The sequence below is a fragment of the Caloenas nicobarica genome, chromosome 4, assembly GCF_036013445.1.
Source record: "Caloenas nicobarica isolate bCalNic1 chromosome 4, bCalNic1.hap1, whole genome shotgun sequence".
Taxonomy (NCBI): domain Eukaryota; kingdom Metazoa; phylum Chordata; class Aves; order Columbiformes; family Columbidae; genus Caloenas; species Caloenas nicobarica.
Window position 1 is genome coordinate 44,231,787 of NC_088248.1, and position 25,786 is coordinate 44,257,572.

At 37.2% G+C, this 25,786-nt stretch overlaps 1 protein-coding gene across 12 annotated transcripts in view; it reads left to right on the forward strand.

Moving 5' to 3' along the window:
- Positions 1-25,786, forward strand: part of TENM3 (teneurin transmembrane protein 3) — a 512,354-nt gene that overhangs the window by 204,897 nt on the left and 281,671 nt on the right. For 10 of the 12 annotated variants that reach the window (XM_065634158.1, XM_065634155.1, XM_065634160.1 and 7 more), the window contains one exon: positions 7,761-8,039. The exons of 1 other annotated variant lie outside the window; for it this stretch is intronic. In XM_065634158.1, the coding sequence (XP_065490230.1) occupies positions 7,761-8,039 (279 nt within the window). Of the gene's footprint in view, positions 1-4,901; positions 4,982-7,760; positions 8,040-25,786 lie in introns of all 12 variants that reach the window. One more of the 12 variants, XM_065634165.1, reaches the window with a different exon arrangement.

Below are 25,786 nucleotides of genomic sequence, written 5' to 3' on the forward strand. Positions count from 1 at the left end.
TTTTCTTTATACCAGTTCAGAACCTGTTGAACTAATCAGGTTTTCTGCCATGCTGTGATACAAATCCCTCTGTGGGTCTGTCCACTTACTTGTTGAGGCAGACATGTCTTCCCTGGTGGAAAGGCAGAAGTAACGGTAGAGTTTTCTCTGCTCCCCATGTGGAGGAAGAGCAGTGAGCCTGAGCTCTATTTTGCTTGCTTCCCTTCAAGCTGCCTCCTTCCTTCTCACCCTCTTTCCCCATTTCAAGCCGTACGTCATGTCATTAGCATCGTACTGACCGTAATACAGCAGTTCATACCTGTCAGATCTGTGGTTGTAGGCTCTCTGCAGACTGGATATCCATCATCTCTACATTGGTTACCCTGGAGTCATATTTTCTTCACATCCATCAAGTTTAGGCTTTATTTGTATTTTGTAATAAATGGATGCTGAAATGTTGATGATTTGGTCTCAGGATCCAAAGATTAAGATAAAGGCCTCAAATGTCTATACTGTCATTCTGATCATGATCAAGACTTTGCATTCCTTGCTGCCCATGGAATTGTATTTCTCTTTTAAATGTACTGAATTCCCTCTTTTTTTTTTTTTAATCCTTGCAGCCCATGATCTGAACAGCTGTGTTAGTTTATCTTAATTTAGTTTGTATATTATGTAATCATAGTCATAAACCCAGATTTTTATATAAAATCCCCAAATTTGGAACTGTAATGTTCGACTTATTAATTCATTTGCTAGAATATGATTGCTGATGCTGTAGCTTGAAGCTTTGAATTTTGAAATTGTGAAATTATCTTCAGCTGACTTTAATCTTACTCTGTGGTAACTTCAGAAGGGCTTGATGAACAGTCCTTTATCCTCATACTAGATTAAGAAGTGCTTCTTATGTTCCAGTCTGTGGATTAGTATTGAGGATCCCCTGCCACCATCAAGCCTAACAGGGAATAAAATTATGAGTCTCCCGTACCGCACAGAAGTCTGCATGTTTGAACCGTAATTTGGAAAACCAGTGGCAGGAAGATATTTTGTTTCATTCACATTGATTCTGCTCTACTTCTTAGGATAAAAACTTTCCCAGGCCAGCATTTGTGATTCTGTATTTTAATGCTAGTAAAAATACATGGCTGGTTTAAGTATAAGGTTTGAAATAGTTTATTTGCCACAAAAACAGTAAGTGTGTGGGGGGTTTTTTATTATTTTTTTTAAATGAGAATTTACTCGGGTTTTGAGTCTCACATAAAGCTCTTCTACCAAGAGTGGCACAGTCAGTGCAGCTCAGGGAACTCACAGTATCTGGCACTAACTCTTTCAGAAGTCGCTGAGACCATGACTTAGCTCCCCGTATGCTTTCAAAGGCGCATAAGAAATGTGAGAACTGTGTAGTTAATGTTTGCTCAGAATAATGAGCACTTGAAAATTACATGCACGGTTGCTAAGATTTAATATAATTTAAAACTATTTATTATCATGTAGTTTACTGGTTATACTGGAGAAGCAAGTATCTTTTATATGAATTTTACAGCTCCACTCTAAATCAGATAATGACAAGAAAAAAAGAGTGAGATGGAAAAGTGAATAGAGCAGAAAGGTCAAGGAGAGATTAAGAGGTGACAAGGAAGAAGGTTGTGATGAGTGAAGAGAAAAACATAGGAATTAAAAAGAGGAGGAAAATGTGATACAGTGGATTAGGATGGTTTAAATTTCACAGATAATTTTCAGACAAACAAAAGAAAAATCAGGCTGAAGTAATAACAACAAAATGCTATGCCTAGTCAAAAGAAAAGATGTTAACATAGGCAAAGCTCGTTACTTGTCAGTCTTCACTGCAATTTCTTGCATCCTAGCAAACAGAACTCTGCAATTACAGCTTTGAAAACACCTTTCTAGTAAATATATTGTGAAGTTTGTGTGACAGAATGGATGGTATTGCACCTATTACTCATTCTCTCTTTTTATATAATTGTATTCCACCCACTTAACATTCTGTCTTCTAGAGCCAGCATTTTTACACTTCTTATTGGAGTTTTGTAGAGTATTGAAGGCCTGTGTTTTGCCGTTTTCTTTTTTTAAAGTATTTGCCCTTTCCAGCAAATTTGTTGTCCTACCGTAGATTTACTTCCAATTCTATGTCTTTCTCAAGAAGCACCACCTTTTCACGTGTGCCACACTGTATTTGCCCCAGTACATGGGGATAAAAAAAAAAAAAAAAATTACGAAGAGGTTACATATTTTTCCTTAAGAAATGACCTAGATTTGACACTTGAAAGTAGATGACGTTTAAAATCCCACAGGATTGTGTGGAATTCGTCCAGATCTGCTTTGATCATCGAGGAAGATGAAATCTACCTCATGTTTTCAGTGGTCCTGTAATGACGAGCTAGTGCCCTGAAAACAGAAGGGACAGTTTTGCTGCCTGTTGTTATATACAATGAAGTTCCTTTTTATGTCTTTGACGAGCACATAATTTAACTCTGTATTTTTCAGAAATTAATAAAGTGAACAGGCCAGCCAATTTGCAGAGCTAATTCCTTCATAGTTGTCATGTGCATGAGTTAGGAATGCCAAGGTACTGCTGTGTCAGGTCAGTTGTGTTGAGCTCATGGTTGTACGGAAATGATGACACATTTCAGAGATGTGGTGTGGCTGTTTGCTGGCTTCTGCTCTACTGAAAGTGCTCAGAGGTATGGAGAATGAACTCCAGGTAAGGAGCTTCAAATAGGAAAAACATGCCCACTATATAGTGTCTAAATATGGATACAGGAGGAAATGAATACTTCTCTCATGTCAAGCCAGCAGAAAACAGCATGGTCCTTGCAGTAAGACTCAGACATTAGTGCTGCTTATACAATAAGCTTATATGATAAGCATTGTATTATGAGGTCATGTTTGTGTGCAGTAGTCTGCAGACAGAAAAATAAAAACCTGAGAAAAATATTTTTCCTCGTTTTTTTCTAAATAAGTGAGATATCTTTTAATTAAAAAACATCAGGACTAAATAGCGAATTGGAGAAATATAAGGGTAAAGATTGGTACTCCTAAAGACCATGATCATAGTTTTGCATCTGTAGAGCTTTAATTTTTTCACAATTTTTCTAAGCTCAATGTAAGTACCTTTGTCATGTGTTATCACAGAGTGACTATAGGGAAAATGCCCTTTTTTTTTTGAAGAGCACGAAGGTGTTATAGGCAGACAGAAGGCAGCAAGATACAAAGGAAGAACAGATTAGAAAAGGAACTGATAAGGAACTGAGGATGCAGGGACAGCAGACATGGCATGAAATTTCATCAGAAACATAAGCAAGAGCTAAACTAAACAGAATTTTGAGTATGGACTTGGCTGGGTTTGGGACCTCTGCCTTTTTGGGAGTATGTCTGTCCTCTTACGACAAAACCAATGTCAGTAAAGGCACTCAAATTAGGATTCCTCAGGTTTAAAAGGCAGAGGAGTGGATGTGTTTTTATGCTAACTAGACAGATGTTTTGGAGGCCTTTCAGTTTTTATTTCTTTCCCACCTTTTTCCAAAATAGTCTATTGTTGCTAAAATCTGAGTTGTCAACTTATCAGTGGTTAATGAATTGCTAAGGACAGTGCTGATTCTGGAGATGCTGACAAATTCTCTGTTGGATATTTTTTGTTCATTCTTTGTTTGTTTTTTCCCCCTTTTCATGGTTCTTAAGAGAATATCTCTGTGTATATATGTAGTATAGATCCAACTTATAGCAAGGACTGACAACTGAAAACCATGGGGCCTTTTGTTTAGTAATTCTCTTCTAAAACCCATTGCCACAGATAACATTTCCAACTTGAAGCTTAAGTTGTTGTGGGTGTCTTTGAATAACTTCCCCAACTTAGGCCAGGGAAACAAATGTGACACAAGTGCATCAGTTTTCCATATAATTCCAGCTGTTAACTTCTGATTTGATAAAATAATGCATAATTTCTGCATACATCAAACTTGTATGCAGTATTTGATTAAACTAAAAATTCAGTTACATTTCTAGACAATGTAACCTGTGTAATTCTAGGAGAGAAATATATATATGCACACTCTCTTTTAAAAATAAAGAGTTATATATATAAACATATATATATAAAAATTATGTTGGTATATTTTTGTATGTATTTAATGTGGTTAAGGAGGTATACCAATTGTACATGGATCATTGCTTACACAGAAAGTGGTTGCAACATAACAGGTAGATCTGTGTGGTTGCTGTTGGCAAATGCTGTGTTTATAACAGTGATTGCTGCGCAAGCTTCTGAACCTTATTTTAGAGTTATTATGTTAATTTTGTTCTTATCTGCACAAATGGAGGGTGTCAGCATTCTTTACACTACCCATAAATTGATATTCCCAGCCAAGAGAAATGCAGTGTCTCATGGTAGAGTGGTAATAAACAGCATTATTGTCAGTTTTTAAAACCTAACTTCATGATACATCATCTGAAAATAGACCAAAACTCCTGGAAGTGTCTCCAGAACAAGTCTCTTTGAAACTTTGTGTCTAATCTTTTTCTTTTTCACACTTCATAATTTTTAAAGGGGGAAAACAAAAAAGCACTAGGCATGTCTCTTCATTCTGTATCTACATTTTCTTCTCAGGAATTAGTTCATTACAATTGCCAGGTTGTGTTTAAGTCGTTATGAAGTGTTGAGGCACTTATTGTCAGTGGGAGAAATTGAAAATGCATGTACAGTGTAAGAAACCAATTATTAAATCCCTCGCATTGAAGTTATCCTGGAAAGGTTAATTAGAAACTCTAAGAACACAAGAAGGAGAACATCTTGTCTTCGTATTCTTTTTTCCACTGAGCTCCTACAACCTCCGTTTCAATTTTTATTTTTATTTCATGGTATTGTTCATTGTCAGGTAAAAGCCCCTAACTATTCTGCTGCCCACTAGGTCTGTGTCCCAGCTGGGTTCAGGTTCCCTTGGATCCTGGAAGCCTTCCTGTTTGCATTGTTTAGGAATCTTAAGATGAGGTAAAATGTTTTTATCATGAATGTATGATTTCCTTTGGGATATAAATCTTACACAAATATGTTTTTCCATGTCAACTTTTTGGTTTGGGTTTTGTGGGGTTTTTTCTGTTTTGTTTTGTTTTTTATTTGTGTAGGCGACTTACACAGAGTACAATCCTCTTAGTAAAGCTCTTAGGAAAGCTTTATTTCAGAAGATGATTTAGGTTGATATTTCTAAAGCTGCTACAACATTTCTGGGCTATGCTGTAAAACTTCTCTGTGTAGTGTAAAGCTCTAATATATTGACTATGATGAGAGAGCAATATAGAGACCTGCCCCCTTTTCTGTTTAGCCATGTGACATGCCATTTTGGTTTTCTTAACTATAAGGAGAAAAAAAAAGAAGAAAATATTTTACATGGTGGTAGGCTGTTGTAAACTTAAACATAAAATCCAGTAACAGCCGGTAGGTGGTATGTTATGCCTGAGACTAAGTCTCTTAGAAAGTGATGGTGGAGGTCGTTATATAATGACTGAAGTAGTTTCTGTTACAAATACTAGTTTGCTTCAGAGGAAAAAAACAGGGAGGGGCGGGGGGGACTGTTCTCTTCAAATTGATGCGTCTGCACAGATGTTCTCTCTGAGGGAATCTCAGAGTGCAGAGAGGTCGTATTGGCAGTGAGGGGAGCATGGGGCTGTGTGGGGCAAGGAGCTGCAGGTTGCGATGCTCACCCGCTGCAGCTGGTCCAGCTGGGGCTCGGGAGGCAGCATCTAGGTCCATCTGCATCCTTCCTCACCTCCAGGTCTCAGTGCTCTGGGGTTAGAGGGATCATAGGCATAACACCTTGTAGCATTGAAGTCAATGGCAGATTTTTTTACTGGCTCAAGAAACCTTGTCTTTGGTCAAAAATACCTCTCTCCATTTTGCTTCCCAAAACCCTGTTCTTGAAACCAATAAGTTGCTGCATGTGCAACTGTGTGTACACCTTAGCCGCTTCATGTGTGTATGGGCACACCTGTGCACATACACACGTGCACATGGGCTTCTCCTATATTTGCTTCTGACTTCAGATAACTGTTTGAAAGTATAGGTTCATGTAGTAATGTACCAAACACATAAAACCAGTGTTCTAGACTGTTGTCCTTAGCATTTATTTACCAAAATGCAAAATAATAAGCATTTTAGACGCTTTACTACCTTCTGCTCTGACCCTATTACCACTGGGCGGTTTGTTTGGCCTGTTTGCTTCTCATACTAGTTTCAACTCTCACAAAACCTAAAAATTCACATGGCACGACAGCTTTAAAAAATGACAGGATACTGTCAGTGTGCATGGTAAAGCCCCATTCTGATACCCTTCATGCTGTTCAGACATAGTCAGGTATGCTTAGTCCTTTTATATTTACCTCCCCAACTGTATTTTCATTCAAATATTTATTCACAGTTGCATAATAAATACAGTTTGATTCGTACCTAATTGTAGTAACTGATTTTCATTATTTGTGAAAGTCATTGTCAGAATTCATTTATGGTTCTGACTGCAAAGAAACTTACAGTGATAACTTCATATGACCACAGCAATAAAATAATTAACTGGCTCACTTAAAACAAGTCAGTGGACAGGGCAGTACCTCTTGATATTTCAGGAATTATTTACACTTCTGTATTCACACTTGTGCAATACTTTTACTTTCTGATTGATAGGATTCTATTCTTGTTATATTATAAGCTTTAATTATCTTACTAAAGTATTTTTGTGTTAAATTACTAATTTTGGAGAAATTAGGATGCCTGTTAAATTCAAAAATTGAATGTGTGTTCTAATTTGTTCCCAGAGCTATGAGATAACCGTGGACTAGGGTGGAAAAGCATTATGGGTATAGGCATGCAAGAGGGCTTGCCCAAGTGTCTATGTACCATAAAATGTCTTAAATCTATGGACATAAACATAGGACGAAGACATAGTCATTAAAAAGGCAGTCATTTTAGAGTGTCGCATAATTTAGACACTTAAAGTTATTAAAGTGTCGTGAGTTTATTGCACCTAATTTATTAATACAATCATTTGGGATTCACTTATGTCTCTTGCTCTGCCCCAAAACAGAGGCTTAAAGTCTGTTTAAAGTGCACAGACTCTGCTTCAGCAGTAAAAGCCTAAAATGTTTCTCAAAATACAGAGACACGAAAAACAACCATGGTACTGTAGTCCTTGTAGGTAATGGGCGGCTGTGTTCCTGTTTGTTTATATTTGTGTATTAAAGTAAGGCAGAGAGATGTTATAAAGACCAAGTGAGTTTAGTTCCCACATAGTCTTACCATTGCCACATTAGGTGACATGTGTATGCGGAAAATAACCTGTTGTTTTGGCCTCTAACCAGGACCAAAAAAAAAAGATAACCCTGACAAATAAATACCTTGCTACCGCTTGCATATTTTGAAAAATAAAATTTAAAAAAAAAGTTTGTCATTTATTTTTAATCCTTTCATGTTCTGAATTGGCTTTTCTTAGTTTTCAGGTTCTGTTATGTTTCTTTTCTACCCAGGAGCACTTTCGATGTGTTTAAGCAGTTAAGGAAACAGTGCTAAGGTGTGGTGTGGATGAAAAGGGGCACAGCAGAGAGCTAGAGACAAAAGAATCCACTTGATTGTAATACCTATGGAGTTTTGACAAAACACCTAGTGTGATAGCCTGAGACAATTATACACATGAAGAGTTTTTACTTTTAGGTTCTTTTTTTTTAATTAAAAAAAAAAAAGTAAAAAATTCTCACTTTTTGTTATCTTTTTTTCCCCTAATCAGGACAGAATTTTACCCTAAGGCAGTTAGGAGTTTGTGAACCAGCAACTCGTCGAGGACTGGCATTTTGTGCGGAAATGGGGCTCCCCCACAGAGGTTACTCTATCAGTGCAGGGTCAGATGCTGATACTGAAAATGAAGGAGTGATGTCTCCAGAGCATGCCATGAGACTTTGGGGCAGGGGGGTCAAATCAGGGCGCAGTTCCTGTCTGTCGAGCCGTTCCAACTCAGCCCTCACTCTGACTGATACCGAACATGAAAACAAGTCCGACAGTGAAAATGGTAAGTTCTTATGCATATGCCCATCTATTAATCAATGTTTTATTTGCTGTTTTGGTTGGCACTTGATAATTTTAAATCATTAAAGGAATGGCCTTGAATTATTTACCTTTATTTAATTAATTATTTCTTTTTTCCTCACAGAAAAGTCAATCTTCAGTATCAGTCCTAACTAATGCAAGTTTTGGCTGTAATGTTTTAGCTGTAACTTTGAAAGAATTTAATCATAAAAAAGATTAGCTCTGTTTTATCTCAGGCCATGTCACCTGTTACCCTTTGGGGAACAGCTAAGTAAGTGGTGATAAAGTCGATCCCCAAGGCCAGCTTGCAATCAAAGGTTTCATTGTAAACTCTTCTTCAAGGCGTCTTGGAGAAGTTGCAGAATCTTAGAATGGATGAATGAACGCAAAGAATAGCTTATTAACAGGGCTCAAAGAAATTTGATTGTGCTTTAAACTTCCTAGTTGATGAGAGCAATTGGAATTGTGTTGAAGAGGGACATGTGGCCTTTGACGTGCCTGGGGGACTGGATTACTGTGCAATTAAAATCTGAAGAAAAAATCTGAAGAGCAGCTTTGTAGGATGTGGGCTATGACCGTTGTATATTAAGGCTTAGTGTTTAAATGGAAATAGGTTAATGCAATTGACTGATTCATTTTTAAAGTTTTTCAAAATTTTTTACCTCCACTTGAGGCTGTGAACAGAACCTAATGTGGTGTTAAATGCATAAATCCTAGAAAACATTTTCTCTTTAACTTTGTTTTATTTGCAGATTTTCAGCTTTATTAGAATTACAATGATTGTTCTGTTAACTTCATAGCTTTCTATATGACAAATTCAAAAGAGGAGTAACAAAAAATAAGTAAAAATGAAAATTAGAGTGATGGCTGTTGCCTGCATGTCTACACTTAATTTTATTAATTTATTAAACCTGTCTGCTCAGCCGTACAAAAGGCAGAGCAATTTTATTTCTATCTGCTGACAATTGTGGTGAACATCAATGTAGATGTGTATGTATGGTAATACTTTTTTTTTTTTAAAAAAAAAAGCACTTTTATCCTCTAAACAATAATGTTTAGTCCTACCTATTTATTATTTTCCCTTCAGTTTGAGAAGACAAAACCAAAGCTATATTTTGGGTTTATTCACACTTGTTGCCGTACCTCTGGCCTGTTCTAACTGAAGATGTCTGTGCAAGATGGCTGTTTCAGAGGGGATACTCCTTTCTGTGTTGGACTTAATGCCACGTGGTACCTGAGGAGGCAGCTCTCCATGTTTGCAGGTGTTTTGTTTCAGGCTTGGAAAACTTGTTTTAAGTTGGAGGCAAGTTTTGAACAGGAGTACTTGCCTGCCTCCTTTTGGCAGTGGAGTTTCTGTTGGATGACTCTTGATATTTCAGCTGCCAAGCAATCTAGAATAAACTTTTGAGCAGCCTTGTTATTATCCTTCCAAAGTGTCTATACTGAAATGTTCTCTTGATTCTTTTGTAAAACCCCAGGTTAATGATCTTGAAAGTACACATTTTTATATACATGCATACACAGGCACACACACAATTTCCTTAAGAGAGTTGTATCTTTACATTACCAAAGAGGTAACTTCTTCAGAAGCACAATAGGTTTGGTATGCTTTTTTATAAACTTTATATTTACAGTTTTTGAAAAAGCAAAATGCCTGATTACAGTATGCCAAAACTTTTTCCATGGGGTTGAAGTTGGAGTTCTATTTTATTTTGTCAGGTGCGAGAAGCCTGTGAATATGTTAGAAGAGACATCATTCTGCACTCGTTAGAATTATGCAAGGGATGTCTAATGTTTGATACAACTTCAAAGAAGAGTTTAGTCACTAAAAAGGATTACAGTTGATTTCTGTATGGATAGGGAGGCCAGCAATCCAACTTAAGAAGGTACTAGGACTGCTGTGAGGCTAATGAAATTTTGATGGCTTGAGAGTCCCCTAGAGTTAAGAAACATACGTAACTCGGACCATGTCATGGGTCGCCATTTCAGCGGAGACATTACAGAAGTGGTGAAAAGCTTAATCTTCTTTGGTATTTTTCTCTGGATTTTTGTTTCCACTGAACATGGAAGATTTGGCTGAGAAACGGGTTCATACGTGTAGTTGGAACTCAGTATGTTAAATGCTCGCAGTAGAGTAGAAAATACAATTTGAAGCCAGGGAAGCCATATCATCCTGGCAGGCACAGGTGCTCTAATCAAAGACCAACCTGCAGGTGTGAGTTTGTTAATTTGTTGTGTGAAGTTAACAGCTGTGCCAGTAGACTGTTAAAATCTGACAAATCTGATAAGTCTTTGAAACTAGAGTTAGAGTTACGATGAGTCCTCTGTACTGTGTTCCCCTTTGCTATGTGTGAAAGTTTCCTGAATGAATTTTGATGAAATCGTTGTGCAGGTGAATGCATTTCTATGCAGCATGTTTACCTCCAAGGCTGATAAGGAGCAACAGGTTATGATGAGCTAAACACAACAGTAGATGATACCTTCCTCACCTAAAGCCCCCAGTTCTTGAGCGATCCCACTGTTCACCCAGTAAAACTGTTCGCTGTTTAAATGGGCCATTACCATAAGCAGACCTTATTGTAGTTCACGGGCCTGTTCACGATGATGAGAACTGTGACTTATCCTACAGGTTTATGAACTCAGAATTAACCATTGTTGAAGGTACTTTGGGTTTTCTTTCTCATCAGTTAGGCAAGAAAAGAAGCTTGGCATCAAAACACAATTTCCTTTCCTTCATTATAACCTTTCTGTGTATTTGCTCTTCCAAAATATTTGTGAATTGCATATCCCTCAGGAAGGCAAGACTCAAGGTTCTGTGGCATAACTACAAAAAGTGGAAATAGTTTGAAGATATTAAATTTTATTTGTTGAGGTCTCAACATTATGTTTCTAAGATCCTACAAGAGCAACCTAGATTTGTGAATAATATTGGCAGGATTAGAAGCTGCTTTAAACAAAAAATATTGCACACGATTAAGTTGCAAAATTAAATGTACTAATAACGTACCATGAATGCCAGCAGATTTAAAAAAAACCCAACCAAACAAAAAAAAACCCCAACAACAAAACATCAGAACTGTTATCCAAACATAGGGTTTATAGATGTATTCCGACATCAAAGTTCTAGGTTACTGCTCAGTAAATCATTCTGAAGAGAAATATTTTTCTTTGAGCTCATTCAGGTTCCATATAGGACTCTTGGCATCATATTCTGAGAGATTTGTTATATCAGCCTCCTTGAAGGAGGACCTGCATCTGTTAATCTGGGCAACCTACCAGTGTCACGTACTGTATGATGTATCACTTGGGGAACACCAAGCACGCATGTGCTTCTTCAGGCTTTCTTCTCCATTCCCTTTGCAAGTTATTTCATAAATGCTGCATCAAGAAATTTATGTTAGTAATTGTTCTAGGAAGTGGCTTTGAAATACAAGCAGCTCATCTTTTACATGCTTGCCAGTAACTTTATGTTGTTAAGCTGTTCTAAGATTACTAAAGCTTGTCTTTTAAACTTGATAAATACTCCAGCAGAGTATGAGCTAGAAGTTATAGTTAGGCCTCAAATAGCCCTTTTGCCTCAAGAGTCAATATATTTTTAAGGTATCTTAGAATCCACTTATTTATTTGAATTATTTTAAAATCTGTTAAACTGCAGTCCCTGACTTTATGAGACATCAGAAAGCTAATAAGCAAAACATGAAAGTTAATTGAGCAAGTTACTCCCAAAGTCCAGCTCCTTATAGTGTTATTTATTTATTTGTTGTGAAGTTATATGACCAGTTTTGTATTTACCTTTTGTGCTGGCCTGAAACTCAGGCTGCGGCAATGATTGCAACTGGGAAGTCACTCATTTAAGACCTGAGCAAGTCTGTGTCACCTTCTGTCCCTTTGGAAGCAGTATTGACTGTGCTTCCGAAGAAGAGTTGGGCACACGGACAGAAGCGTGCCACATAGTTGACTCTGCCCACAGCCACAAAGTCTTTTCAGGCATACAGAAAATCATTCTGATGGCACTAGAATGTGGGGTTTGTTTTCTTGCTTAGTGAAAGTTTTGCGCTGATGGGGGTTTATTAGGAGACCGGGGAGACCAGGATGTAGCAAAATAAAAAAAAGAAAGGGAGAGAGGAATATGAGGTCATGCCCTCAGACAGTTGTTCTGAATTGGTTAGATAAATTATTTGAAACTTGGACCCATTTTTCACAGATCCAGAAAAGTGGATGCTGCTGGTAGAATGTTCATTGCTGAGGATTTCTATAAAGAGGAATTATCAGTTTGAGCTGCATGGGCACCTGCTTGCTTCCTCTCCAAGTTAGCCAGTTACTGAAGATGGCATTCTTGTGAACCTAATACTCTCTTGTCCTTCCAGAATGGTGAATTTACTGGCATTCAGATCTCTGAAAACCAAGAAATATATTGGTAAGATACTTGTCAAGACATTTTAAATCTGTTCTCTCTAACCCAGTACATCTACAACTTATACTGGCACTCTGCATTCTTAAATAATGCACATCATTCAGGAAGTAGTGTTACACATTTTCACCTCTTTAACATCCTTCTTTATGCTAAGGCAAAACTTGACTTAGATGAACTCTACTGAATAAGGAGCTGCTTGGTGCCTGCTAGCCAAATGCTGAGCCTGCTGATCAAAACCAGCCACATAGCTGATGAATTAATATTCATCTTACTGCCATACCACCATTTACAGCTTCTTCACTCTTTCCCACAGTATTCCATCTAGCAATTATCTACCCCTCATTAAGCATGCCAATATCTCTTAAATCCTGCTTTGCCACTAAGAAATTTCATGACCAAGAAATCAGTCTGTTTTATTGTTGGCATATTTCAGCTCTGAAATAATATTTAATATCTAAACAGGCATGGAATTTTTTCTTTGGTTACAGACACAGAGAAAAGCAATCCATACAAAAATGTAGTCATCCCTGGTTTTCTGCAATATTACCAGTTTTCTGTAGTTCTGCAAATTTTCAGGTTCTGTTATATTACGATTTTAGTTCTGTGGATATATTTCCATAAATCTTCCTAGCATTCACTGTTAATGCAATTTAAAATTATGTTTCTAATTCCTTTGGCAAGTCATAGCCAAAGAGGGAACAGCTGGGCTGACCTCCGTCCAGTAACTTTTCGGGATCTCCTGGATTTCAGAGGCTTGAGCGTCACTGAACTTGCTGTTGAGGAAAGGTGTGAGATTCCAAAGGGCCATCTTAATGATGCTGTCATGATGGGAGTCTGCTACAGAACATCATGCCAGAGGATGAGGCTCTCTGGAAACACTTAGCCAAATCTTCTGATGCACAGGAACTGTAGGCTTAGCAATAAAATTAGAATTGGGGTCTGCAAGGAAAAACAAATCTAAGAAGAAAATTTCAGAGCATTCACTCTTGGCGGTTAAACTTATAAATCCTTCTGACATTAAGGAGTGGTGAAAGGGGTGTTTAAAGGCCAACTGTGATAGTTCAGGATTTCTCCAGAGATCTAAATTTCAAGGAAGAGCCATGCAGAATGTGGAAGGAAGGTCAAATTTCTGAGGAGGAGCTTACAAAGATGCAATTGGGGAGGTCCATGCATACAAATAAAATTGAGACATAGCAAAAAAAGTGAAGAATTGTACAGAAACATGAATGCTAAGAAAAGGGGAAAGAGGGAGTTTGTTTATTACTTAACAGAAGACTGGTAATATATTGCCGATATGTTTTCTTCTGGTTGTTTTTGTTTCAGCATTTGCTACATGAGTAACTGATCACAGAGCTAACATTTTTACTATTAAGTAAAGGTTTAGAGGTTATCTAGGTAAATAAAATTTGTCCTGCTTGTATAGAGTGTCTACAGCCTCTGGGCTTTTTATGACTCCTTACTGAGAAACCACTGAGGATGGATATGGTTCTGGAACGCAAAACCATAAAAACAGGACAACTTTCAAAGTGGCAAAAAGAAGGAGGAACCTGCCTAATCAGTTAGATAGGAAACATCCTAGGAAAAAAAAAAAAAAGATAAAAGTTTATGCTTTATAACAATCAGTATGTGTTTGTACTAAATGAGTCTTGTCAAGCTATACTGATTTCCTTCTGTGATACTGTAAGCCACTCCTCGATAAGGAAAAAGGAGCAGACGCTAACAGTAGTAGGTATTTTGATATTAGTAAGGCTTCTGACTCTGCCTCACTCCTGACATACTCATAAATAGAGACACATGGTAAAGGCTCATTATGGAAAAATCCATAAATAATTATTATCAGTATTTCATGAACTGGCAAGTTGAATCAAATAGTACTCCACATAGACTGACAAGATTTTCTTAATGACTTGGATAACGCAGGTGGAACGTTGTAACCTGTAAAGAATCACCTGCGCTTTGTAGGACAGCATGAAAGCTGGAGAAGTAATTCCACATGAAAACATGAAGTTCATTAAATACAAGTGCAAAGACCTACATTTAAGTGAGAATAATGACATTTCCCAAATGTGAGACAGGTGGCTGAATCACAGTCCTTTAGAAAATCATAGAATAATTCATCTTAGAAAGGACATTTTGAATTATGTGGTTCAACCATCTGCTTAGAGCTGGACTAACATTGATTTAGATGAGATTGCTCAGGGCCTTGTTCAGTTGAGTTTTTTGAAAATGTACAAGAAGAGAGATTCCACATGATCTCTGGGCAACTCTTCTGGTGCCTAACCAACTTCATTGTGAATATTTTTTTCCCCTTTATATCTAATCAGAGTTTCCCTTGCTGCAGTTGTGACCACTGCCTTTGGTAGTGGAAGGCTAAAGTTAGATTTCTGCTATTTACCATTTCCAGGCTCACTCAGCTTCTCCTCGGGTTGCATGCTTCAGGACTCCAATCATCTTGGTCAGTCTCCACTGAATTCATTCCAGTTTGTCGATGTTGTGTAAGTACTGGCAAGCCCCAGACTCTATATTGTACCCTAGATGTGGTCTTCAAATGATGAATAAAAGGGACTAATCACTTCCCAGGGTATGCTGACTCCATTCTTCTGAATGCAACCCAGTATGTGGTTAGGCCTCATTGTTGAAAGGGCATGCTTGTTGTCCACATAGACTCCCCAGGCTCTTTACTACAAAGCTGCTTTCCAGTGGGCTCCCAGCCAGTACTGTTAGATGAGGTTATTCTGCCTTTGGAATTCATGAGGTTCTTGCAGCCTGTTGAGATCCCTCTGAAAGGCAATCTTGTCCTGCAGTGTGGTGATCACTCTGTCCAGCTTGGTGTCACCCACAAACTTGCAGAGGGCACATTCCATCCTATTCATTCTCAATATGTTGAATGTAGTACAGAAATAAAACAGCATCAGTGCCAGTATTAGCCCCCCAGGAATGCCATTAATATTGACCAACGGTTGGTCTTTGCACTACGAAACACTATTCTTTCAGCCTCTTCGTACAACCGATTTTCCACAAACTGCATTTTGTAGCTCACCCATCCACTCCATCTCTCTGTAGCTTGGCTACCAGGATACTATGGGAGACCATGTTGAAAGCCTTTCTGAAGCGAAGGAAAACAGCTGCCGCTCTCTCTTTCTCATCTCAGACAATTAACTGTTCACAGTAAGCCATCAGGTGTTTTGGGTGTGATTTGCCTTTGGTAAACACATGCTGGCTGTTCTCAATCACTTTCTTTTCCTGGAGCCCTATCCAGGCATATGAAGGATAACTCCAGCAGTATGTGTTCATAATCTTCCCTGGGAGACTAGGGTGAGGCTGACTGCCTCTGCTTCCCCACATACTTCTTATCCTTCTTGAAGATTATCTTCTAAAAAGTCATCAGAAACCTTCCTCCATTGCCATGACCGTTCAAGGAATCACTGGGTGGCCTTTCACTGACATTGGTCAGCTCTGCCAGCACCCCTGGATGCCTCCTGTCTCATCACCTTGACTTGTGTGGACTTGTGCCCGGCTTGTGTAAGTGGTGCCTATTAGCTTGCTCTTTGTCTGCAAGGAACCAGCAACCAGCTGTGGTTGAGCTTTGGCTTTCCTGTTTCCCCATCCTGCATGTTCAGGAACCATTTCTGTATTCCTCTGGGGTAGCCATCAGCTGAAGGCTGTCGTGCTTATTTGTCCACGGTATTTTCTGTGATATGTGAGGGTTTTTTCCGCAACCTTATAACGTGTCTTTTGAATACAGCACAGCTGAAATAATCTGACTGCTGTGCTCAGCAGTGCTAAGACAGACAGACTGTCTCTGTGACTAGTTTTGGAACTATGTTTTGTGGAAAATGTTGGTCAACTGGAGGCGTAGAGGAAAGTTTACAGGAATGATCAGAAGTTTTAAACACACAACACTAGAAGAGATCAGAATTTGGATTGTTGTGCCTAGTGTGTTCTGTCTAGATGTTGCTACTGTTGTAAAGGTCACATACGGCAAATAGGGCTAGAAGCAAATGATGCAAATAGCAAAACGTAGAAGTTAGCACAGAGAATGACATTCCAAGGATAACTCAGTGAAAGAGATTGCTGGGGACCATGTGAATATTTCATCCCTGATTTTCCAAAGCAATTCAAAAATATTGGGGTAGTTCCTGTTGGTCCTGAGTTGTGGGAGAGGATGGACAAAATAAATTCTTCACTTCCTTTCTAGTTTTGTTGGTTGTTTTTTTGTTGTTGTTTTGTGTTTTGGTTTTTGGTGGTTTTTTGTTGTGGGGTTTTTTTTGGTGAGAGGATTGTGTTATCGTTCTACCCAAAAATGAACAAGCAGGAAACCTATTGAGAAAAATGAAGGCTATAAAAATGTTGCTTTGCAATTTACTGTAACATTAATGTTTATATCTTGTTTAATCTTCCATTTGGAAATGGTTAACTTCAGGTAGATTTTTTTTTTTCCCCCTCCTTATTTTAAGCTTGGTATAAAAAAATATTGCTCTTCAGTCTACCTAAACAAAATGTGTTCTTCTGGATGTGCTTGTGCAAGGAAATCTTAAAGCAAACATCTCTTTTTCTTTTAAGTTGTGTGTATTTTAATTGTAAGGTTGCCATGAAAGCAAAGCGTGCTTTGCACAGCTATAAACTGATGATCTCTGCTGTTTTGATTTGGAATGGGGTTTTGATGTCCTTGAAAAATCACAGTGGTAGCAGTAAATTGTTTTAATTAATGAATTGGAGAGCAACAGATTTGCTGAGTCAGGTTTATTGACATAATTATCACTGGAATAAAAAGCAGAAAAAAATATGTCAAAGCTGTGAGATTATTTGGTTTGTTGTCATTTGAAAGCCAGTTTCTCAGCTATCACTTCCTTAATTTCCTTTATTTATGTGGATATAGGGGCATGTGTGTACATGTAAACATAAACATATATACACATACATTTATATATTTGTTACACAAAACCACGTTAAAGGGTAGAGGCAAAATCTAAATAATACCTGTTCTTTATAAAGTAGGCTTATTCATATTCGGTTGTTAAAGGTGTTTTTTAAACTTCATGTGATTTTGATTTGAAATAAGATTTCGATTGCATTTACTTGTGTAATTAAATATGTAGGATTGAGAAACAATCCAATAATGATTTAAACTTTAAAGTAAATGTAGGCTGTGCTATTGTCAGAGTACCAGTGATAATTATAGGTGACAGCCTTTGTATAATGGTCAAATAACAGCTGGAGAAAATTTGTCAAGGCTTTTTTTGTTTTGTGTTGTGTTATTTTTGTTTTGTTTTTTGTTTTTTGTTTTGTTTTTGTTTGTCTGTTTTCCAAAAAAGCTGCAAAGGCTTTTGGAATAGACAGTTCTTTAAAACTGACTCTTATTAAACCCATGCAAAGATTTACTTTGATATTTTCTGGATAAAAGGTTGTATTTCTTCAATTCAGATGAGAATTCATTTTGAAATAAGTTTCAGGTCAAATTTTAAAATGAAATCGTTTTACAGTTATTAAAACAGTATGTGATTGGAAATGATCAGAACTTTTTCTTGGTCTGTATAATGTGCTGCATGATCTGTTGGCAAAATTTAAGCTTTTTTTGATTTAAGGTGGGAAGAAGACGAGCTCTCAAATCTCAGGAAAAGAAATGCATGTTAGCAAATAGGTTTTGTGATTAGTTGCCTGTTTTCACGCGTATGTTGTAGAGAAGTGTGGTTTTGGCACACTGAAACCAAGGCGAATTTTTTTTTAAACTTCATGTTGGAAACCTTTCAGGGGAAGGGCCTTTGCCTGCTGCATTCATTGTCGGTTAGTCCTGATTTCTATATGGTACATTGGAATTTGCAAAATACTTATGGATATCTTGCTTTGATTTTTTTTTTAGTTATTATTTTTGTTTGTGTGTGGTGTGTGTTTTGTTGGTGGTTTTTCTTGGGTTTTTTGTGGGTTTTATTTCACTATTATGAACCCACAGCATCAAGTTAGGAAAGATGAGGGGAAACAATGTAAATTAGATGTGGACTAAATGATGAATATGCAAATAGTTAATGCGTGTATCACTCGTGTTTTTTATCAGAACAGCCATAGTAGGTAACAATTTTCTCGGGGTTTGAAGGTTGTGTGCAGCTGCAGTGCCAGGTCTGTGCTGCCACTGGCAAATCCCTCCCCGGGGTGCCGTGTCTGTTGAATAGGTATGTCTGAGACAAAATGTGGGTGTTTCCACCTCTGGTGCAGTATTCGCAGCAGAAAAAGAAGCAAGTGCCCTGGGAAACCCGTGTTCCAGGTTGTCAGGCCACAGCAAAGACTGACAACAGACTGACTTCTCTGGTTGACTACATTATGGTTGCTTTTTGTCCTTTGTTGTGAAATAGATGCATAAATGTGTGTGTATCACTATGTATGCATATATATGGTTATCCTTACAAGACCTTTCAGTTTTATTTTCACGGCTAATACGTATAGTTTTCTTTCAGATTAAACATACAGGGTCGAACACTGGTTTTTTCTTCTTCAAATGATCTAAAAACTTTGAAGCATTTCCATAGCAAATGTGTATGCAGTCATGAGCATAGGCAAAGAAAAGCTATTCTGGTGTTACATACACTGCCACTGACCTACTGTATGCTAGAGAGAGTGATATTTTTTCCAATTGCTGGGTTTTTATAAATGTAATACTTCTATAAACCACTTTACACTTACAAATAAAATATTTTGTGTAATTGCTGATGTCTAATGCTATGAAGTCTCAGTCGGCACCTGTGGCAAATAGTCTAAAGAATTTGGGTTGCTTTGTGTCAATACAAAACTTGAATTTCGTTTCACAGTGGGTTTCATGCAACCAAACTGTTGGTCACTTGTGCAGTTTGTAAAAAAAAAAAAAAGAGCAGAAACAAGAAGTCTAAGATCCTTTTTGGCAAAAGTTTGTGGAAAAGGTTTCAGAGTTTTCTGCCTACCGTTCAAGATAGATATTGAATGTACCAAGATGGAATATTCGAAAGAACTTCAAAGATTATAAACTAAGTTTCCAAGATACCTGAGTCAAAATGACTTTGAAAAGAGTGACCTCTAGCATCACTATTTGGTTAAATGGGTAGTATCCCATTTCCTTCCATGTCGAGTTAACCAGAATTGTTCAAACTGCTAAGTTCTTCATTGTATGATTGCTGTATTTTCGATAAGGAGATTTAACATTGCTTAAAAGCTGCACTCAGTGGGGAATTCTGCTGCTTGTTCCCTTAACTACTTTAGCTGCAGAGAACATATGACGTCTTTTTCATTAACTGTCTTTGCTGCTTGTTTGCTTTCAGTTGAGTTCTAGGAGATTGTTATATTGTTTTGTAAACTCAATATTGCTGGGTTCCGGCTGCTTATGGCAATTGAGATGAGATTAGATGCTTTTGTTAACAGGCCCCAGACTTTAAATTTATAGGGACTAGGCACCATCTGCTCCCAATTAAAGGTCCTGAGCTCTGAAATTAATTCCTTCCATTGGTCCATTAGACTCAGTCTTTTGACCTGAAGTCATGATAAGATTATATTAGCCTCTCAAGCCTTGGAAAAGTGAGGAGTTCACGCAGGGACAGTGATGGTTATTCCTTTTAGTCCTTGTATCAGTCTAGTTAGAAGGCAGAAGGCAATGATTGTTTTTCCATTTTATAGGTAGAGTTTTTTGAAAGTGTGTTGGAGATTTAGAGCTCACATCCTCATGAGTTGTAATAGAACTTGTGCTCCTGAATCATATAACTGCTTTTGAAAATCTTTCCCAGAAAAATCAAATTAAAATAGAGAATGTTGACTAAATTCACAGCAAGACTTGACATCGAAGTGGGTTGAGTATAGAAGTCTGTTGCTCTCAGACTTACATTTGCTCGTTAGATTAGTTGTGTTTTGCCTCAGCTGTCTTTCATCAATTCTGTTGCAGCTGCAAAATAATGGAGGATCTCACCAAAAATTCTGTCCCTAGGATTGTTCTGCCAGTGCTTTTGCTGACTTTGTATCTGTCCTGTGGTGTGTAGATGGATGGATAGACAAACTGGTTCACATTTTTGTGGTTGTAACTTGCCCCTCCCTTCACATTTCCTTTGTATACTTACCTGAAAATTGAGGTTTGCTCTCTAAAAATACGGCAAGGACTACTGTGGAGTAGGGAGAACCTGTAGCCACAAGTGTTTTAGTTCCAAAAGAAAAGCTCTAAGACACCAGGTAACTATGCTCGTTGTTTATATTTAACATTCCTCATACACATAAATTTTTATGTTAAACGTTTCAAGATCTGGTAGTTCCTCAGCAGACTTTGGTTTAATTTGTGCAGTGCTAGCAAGTTCCCGGGAGATAGCTTGTAAGAGTATTTTTTTTGAGACAAAAATCTCTCCAATGTCTAAGAGTATTTGTGTCTTACCCCAAAATGCAACTTATTAGAATGTTTTGGGATCTGCTGGCCATTAGGCTATGAGCAGAACCAAGCAAGGAGAGAGTTCATATGGCTGGTTTTATTCCTATGTAACAATTCCCGTGACATAAAAAATGCAACGTTTGACTTCATAAAGGGAGCAAACAAAGTTGAAGTGACTGCCTTCTCAGCATGGAAGGAATGACTTGTGACTGCTTCACCTGAATGTTGGGCATTGGCAACCTGTCAGCCAGAGGTTAAACTCAAGAATTCATTTTTTTATTATTCTCCTCGCCTAACTCTCTGTCCAAGTCATAAATTTCTTATTCATGTGGCAGTGAGGATACTTATCCACTCCCAGTGCTGCGGAGATTTATACCTTCAAGGCTGATGGCAATGCCATTTCCTTCTGCCATCTTGATGCTGCCAAGGCAGTTTTATGTAGTTGTGTCACTCCTCTGGTTTTTAGGTGGCCAGAAGATGGGTGTACCTGCTAGGTGAGCCCTGTAACTACTGACTGAAAAGGCTGAAATACTTTTTCATGTACATGGGAAAAACGCCTCTTCTTGCTGTTTTAGCAGTTACAGTTCTGATTTCCAGCAAGGCCAACTCTCAAGCAGACAAGAACCTCTTGTCTTTAGATTTTAGTGAAATCCACTTTTTAGATGTAGCCATGTAACAGCAGTTAATAAACAGCTAGGTAAAAATATTTTTGTCTGCTGCCTGCAATTAGGAGCTCGTAAAGTTGTTTAACTTGGAAGATACCTATTTTTCAATGTTACCTAAACTAGAATAATGTCGGACTCCCCATGATACTACGTGTTGTCTGTAAAGTGTGGCTTAGATGGCTCTGTAGCATGTATATACATTTCAAAATTCAATTTCAGTTGTTAAAAATGCCCTGCTACATTTTTGGAAAGATACATTAGTGTTCTTACCTTTTTTTTTCCAAATGGAACGTATCACATAAAGCTGTTAATTGAACTTACCCAGAAAATGCTGGAGTCCCCGCTTTGCGTACATTAATAACATCGTTCTTATCCAGAGAGTCATCTTTGCAATTCTGGGACTTAAGGAACACATTTAAACAACTGTAACAATATTGAAAAAAACACTGAGTCCACATACTTTTAGTTAGCAAATTGCTTTAAAAAAAACTCCACAAAATCATTTCTTTCTCATTTTCTTACAAGTCCTTTGTACTATCAAATATATTGATTTTTTTTTTTATGAAAAAGTTAATCGGCTTACCTTTATTCAGAGTGGATTGTTTTTTCCTCTGATCAGCTCTACACAATTGAATTTTTCATCCTCTTTTCCAAGGTATTTCAATGTTATGAAAAAAGCATTAAGGAGAATTCTGATGAATTATTTCTTTAAAAAAGAATGTGCTGTGAAGTACTTTTGTTGAGGCCGTAGAGTTAATTGAACTCAAAGATTTCAGTTTTGTTTTCATTGAGAAAGGTATCTATGCTTGGTAAATAAGAGACAGTGTCTCTTGGGGAACTGGGTTACATGGTTCCCTGCTGATTCTGGTTACCCCAGAACTCATAATATGAATTTGAAGTAACTGTTTAGGTGACGTGGTATTATTGATTATCTCAAAATCCAGTTTTTCTTGTGATTTAAAACCTTTTAAAGTAGAGTTTGAATGCAGTACACTAAAAGATATGGGAAAAAATCATAGACATATCCATAAAAGAAATACTTTTTGAATGTTTTTTATCATTCTCTTTGGTTCTACTTTTATGGAGCAATGCTTCTCTTCCCCAGAACCTATAAAACAGCCAAACAGTGTAATAATTGTTATGCAAAATGTGTGATTATGAAAAATGTGTTTTGCCTTCAGGAACAAACAAACAATTAAAAAAATCAAAGAAAATAATTAAAAAAAAAAAATTTAAACACAAACACAAATCCCACCCACAACCCCAAAAAACCCACAGTCACTTCTTCCATTGTGGTCCTACTTTATTTTTCCTTGTGAAATCAAGCCTGACCTAATCTTTTATGAGTTGTTTTTGTGTCTGTATTACCTCAGGCTGTGCTCTCATCAGACTTCACAAGCTAAGTGGACTTGAGTTTTGGATAGTCTGTGGAAATAATCAAAGAAAATGCACCATACTCCTGGATGTGATGATAATGGTTCATTATGTCCATTAAATTCAGCACTGAATCAGTGCTGAGTGTTCTGCTGTGAGCTAAGGTTAGACTCAGTGTCCTGATCACTTGTAATTACTGAAGCACAACTGTTAGCTCGACTAAACTCCAGTCCCAGTGACTTTCATTCTGCTTATCAGTTTCTTGTGAACTTTGCATGTGGGAAGCCTTCAGAGTGTTTGCTTTGAAGTCAGAGATTCTGCAATGAAATCCTGATTTGGTCACTAATTTGCTGTTTCTGCATTTGCACATTACTTCATCTTTCTGATTTTGTTTTCCTAATTAAAAGTGGGCATTGTAATGCTTATTTTTTATCAAACTTCCTAACTCTGCCATTGTTACCTTGAACTAAGCAATTTGACAAGGTTGGGTATCTTTTTTTTAATATATGCATGTGTGTGTATATATATATAAAAACTAAAATACGTTTGCAGTAGGCAAAACTTTTATAAGTTCAGAAGTACTTCTGAATCTTGCAAATAATCTCACTGGATTTTATACAATTAAAAAAATAAGGTGGATGCAAAAACCTAGACAATCTCTGGTAATTTCAGGTGAGATTGCATTAAAACTACTTCACAAATTATAAGCAGCTTTAAAATGCTGGCTTTTTTGCATGTTTTGAATAAATGGAAATGGTTCTGTATGTTCTTAAAGTGTATGTCAAATTGCTATTACTGGAAATGTGTTCTTTATCTACTTGTACAAAAGTGAAAAAGCAGAGGAGATGTTACTGCGCTTTGTTTGATTACATGCCACCTCCCATGATAGCAGGGTGCAGCTGAGTTAGTATTCTTGCCCAGGCTTTGGCTAAATTGCTATGAACTTCCTGAATTGATTCTGTTGATTTTTTTTTTTTTTTTAATTATATCGGTGCTCTTAGATCAAGTACTGACATTTTTCACACTCTATTATAATACCATTTTTATGTTTTCCCTTATCTCCTGTTCAGGAGACTTCAAATTTTATCAACTCAGTAACAGATTTTTTTTTTTTATTTTTTTTTTTTTATTTTTTTTTTTTTAGAAAATGGACCCATGTATCTCTGTCTCATGTTTTGGAGAGCTGCACACACCAGCATGCTCAATAATGTGCTTAATTTTTTCCCATAGGATTCACAAAGCATGAGAGAGAGGAGATAAAATCAACTTTTCTCGAAGTATCTGTAACTCAAACAGGTACTGTCTTTTCCAATCCCACCAAACCCATCAGAACAGCTTGTCACCAGGTAGACAAGCCAGACTCCATTCAGATTCCATCTGATCCAGCCATCAGGGCTGGTTTTGAGTTACCAGTGGCTTCAGCGCCACTAAGAGTTGCTATACCTTGCAGATTCAGGGAACCCCTTTATAAAGCGGAAAGTATGAGGACTTCTTTAAAGTGGAAAGATTTTACAGATGAGGTTCAGACTGTTTGGATCTAGAGTTTCAGTAACGTAGAACCTAGTCAGGCAGGACCATGTTTCAAGTCTTTGTTTGCTGTATTTGATATTGAAATTATGGTACCAGAATTCCTTCGGAATCTCTCGCAAACAAAATTAGAGACAGCGAACCTCTAGAACACTGTGCATGTTGTCATTGCTTTTTCTAGATTTTTGCATTTTTCAGGTAACAGATAAGGTTAAGTTAAATGTGAAGACAATGTACATTTTTATTCTGCTTCAGAATCAGTGAAGTATCACAGATCTGACTGTTTTCACTAGCAAAATACAATTAAAATCAGTAAGGACATAGCTAGACCTGAAATACATCAGTTTAAAGCCTTTGTGCTGAAGAACTTGCAACTAGGTCTTAAATGTAGGCAATAGACTATTAAAAGGCTAAACAAACTGCTGACTAAATTCATTCAGAAACTAAATTATTCAACAGTATCCAATACACATTGTCATAGCATGAATTTATATCTTGCTGCTCATCTTGGGAGCATTTTGTGCAGTTGCTATAACCTCTGTATTAAGAACTAGATTATTCAATATTCTTTCAAATTGATCTGCAATATCTGCAGAAATTGGATATGCATACCTCCAAGTCCTTGGCTTTTCTTAAATTGGAAGAAAGTATTAACATATTTAAATATGAGCACATGTAGAAAACTATGCAAGGCTGTAGCCTATATGATTTTAACTATGTTTGCCTGATAGCATGCTTCATAGAAGCACAAATATGTATCTTAATATATGGAGAATACCTAAAGGGTATTTAAAAGTTATCTACATATTTAGTCTGAACTGTAATATAAATTATTTTGTTGTCTTTGAGAACAATGTTCACATATCGTGCTATTGTATTTAAGGAATTTTAGTTGAGAAGCTCTATAGAAAGAATTTCAGTGTGCCTATGGATGTATTAAAAACTTAATATCAAAGAATACATCAAGGAGTAAAAAAGTTACTCAAGCACTTCCCTGTGCTGTGATTAATTTGTGTATTATCAAGGTCTTTATTATGAATGCAGTTCCTAATGTAGGCCTGTAATAAACAGAGTGTAATTGAATTTTCAATATTTTGCCACAAGGGACTAATTTTCTTACAAGACCTCTGCTCCATCTTCTGGCTAATTGTCAGCAGTTACTCAGTGTTACTGCTTTAATGTCAGCAAGCAGTGAAAACAGAAGCTACCTGCTTCTGTCACATGTAAGGATGTGTACTTCCAACCCTTGCTGTTTACCGGTTTTGAGTTGTGCATCATTATCACTTGCACCTTTATTGACAGCCTCAATGTTTGTTGGGTTGGTTTGTGGTTTGGTTGTTTTGTTTGGTGTTTTTTTTTTTTTTAATACAGCCTTGGCGACA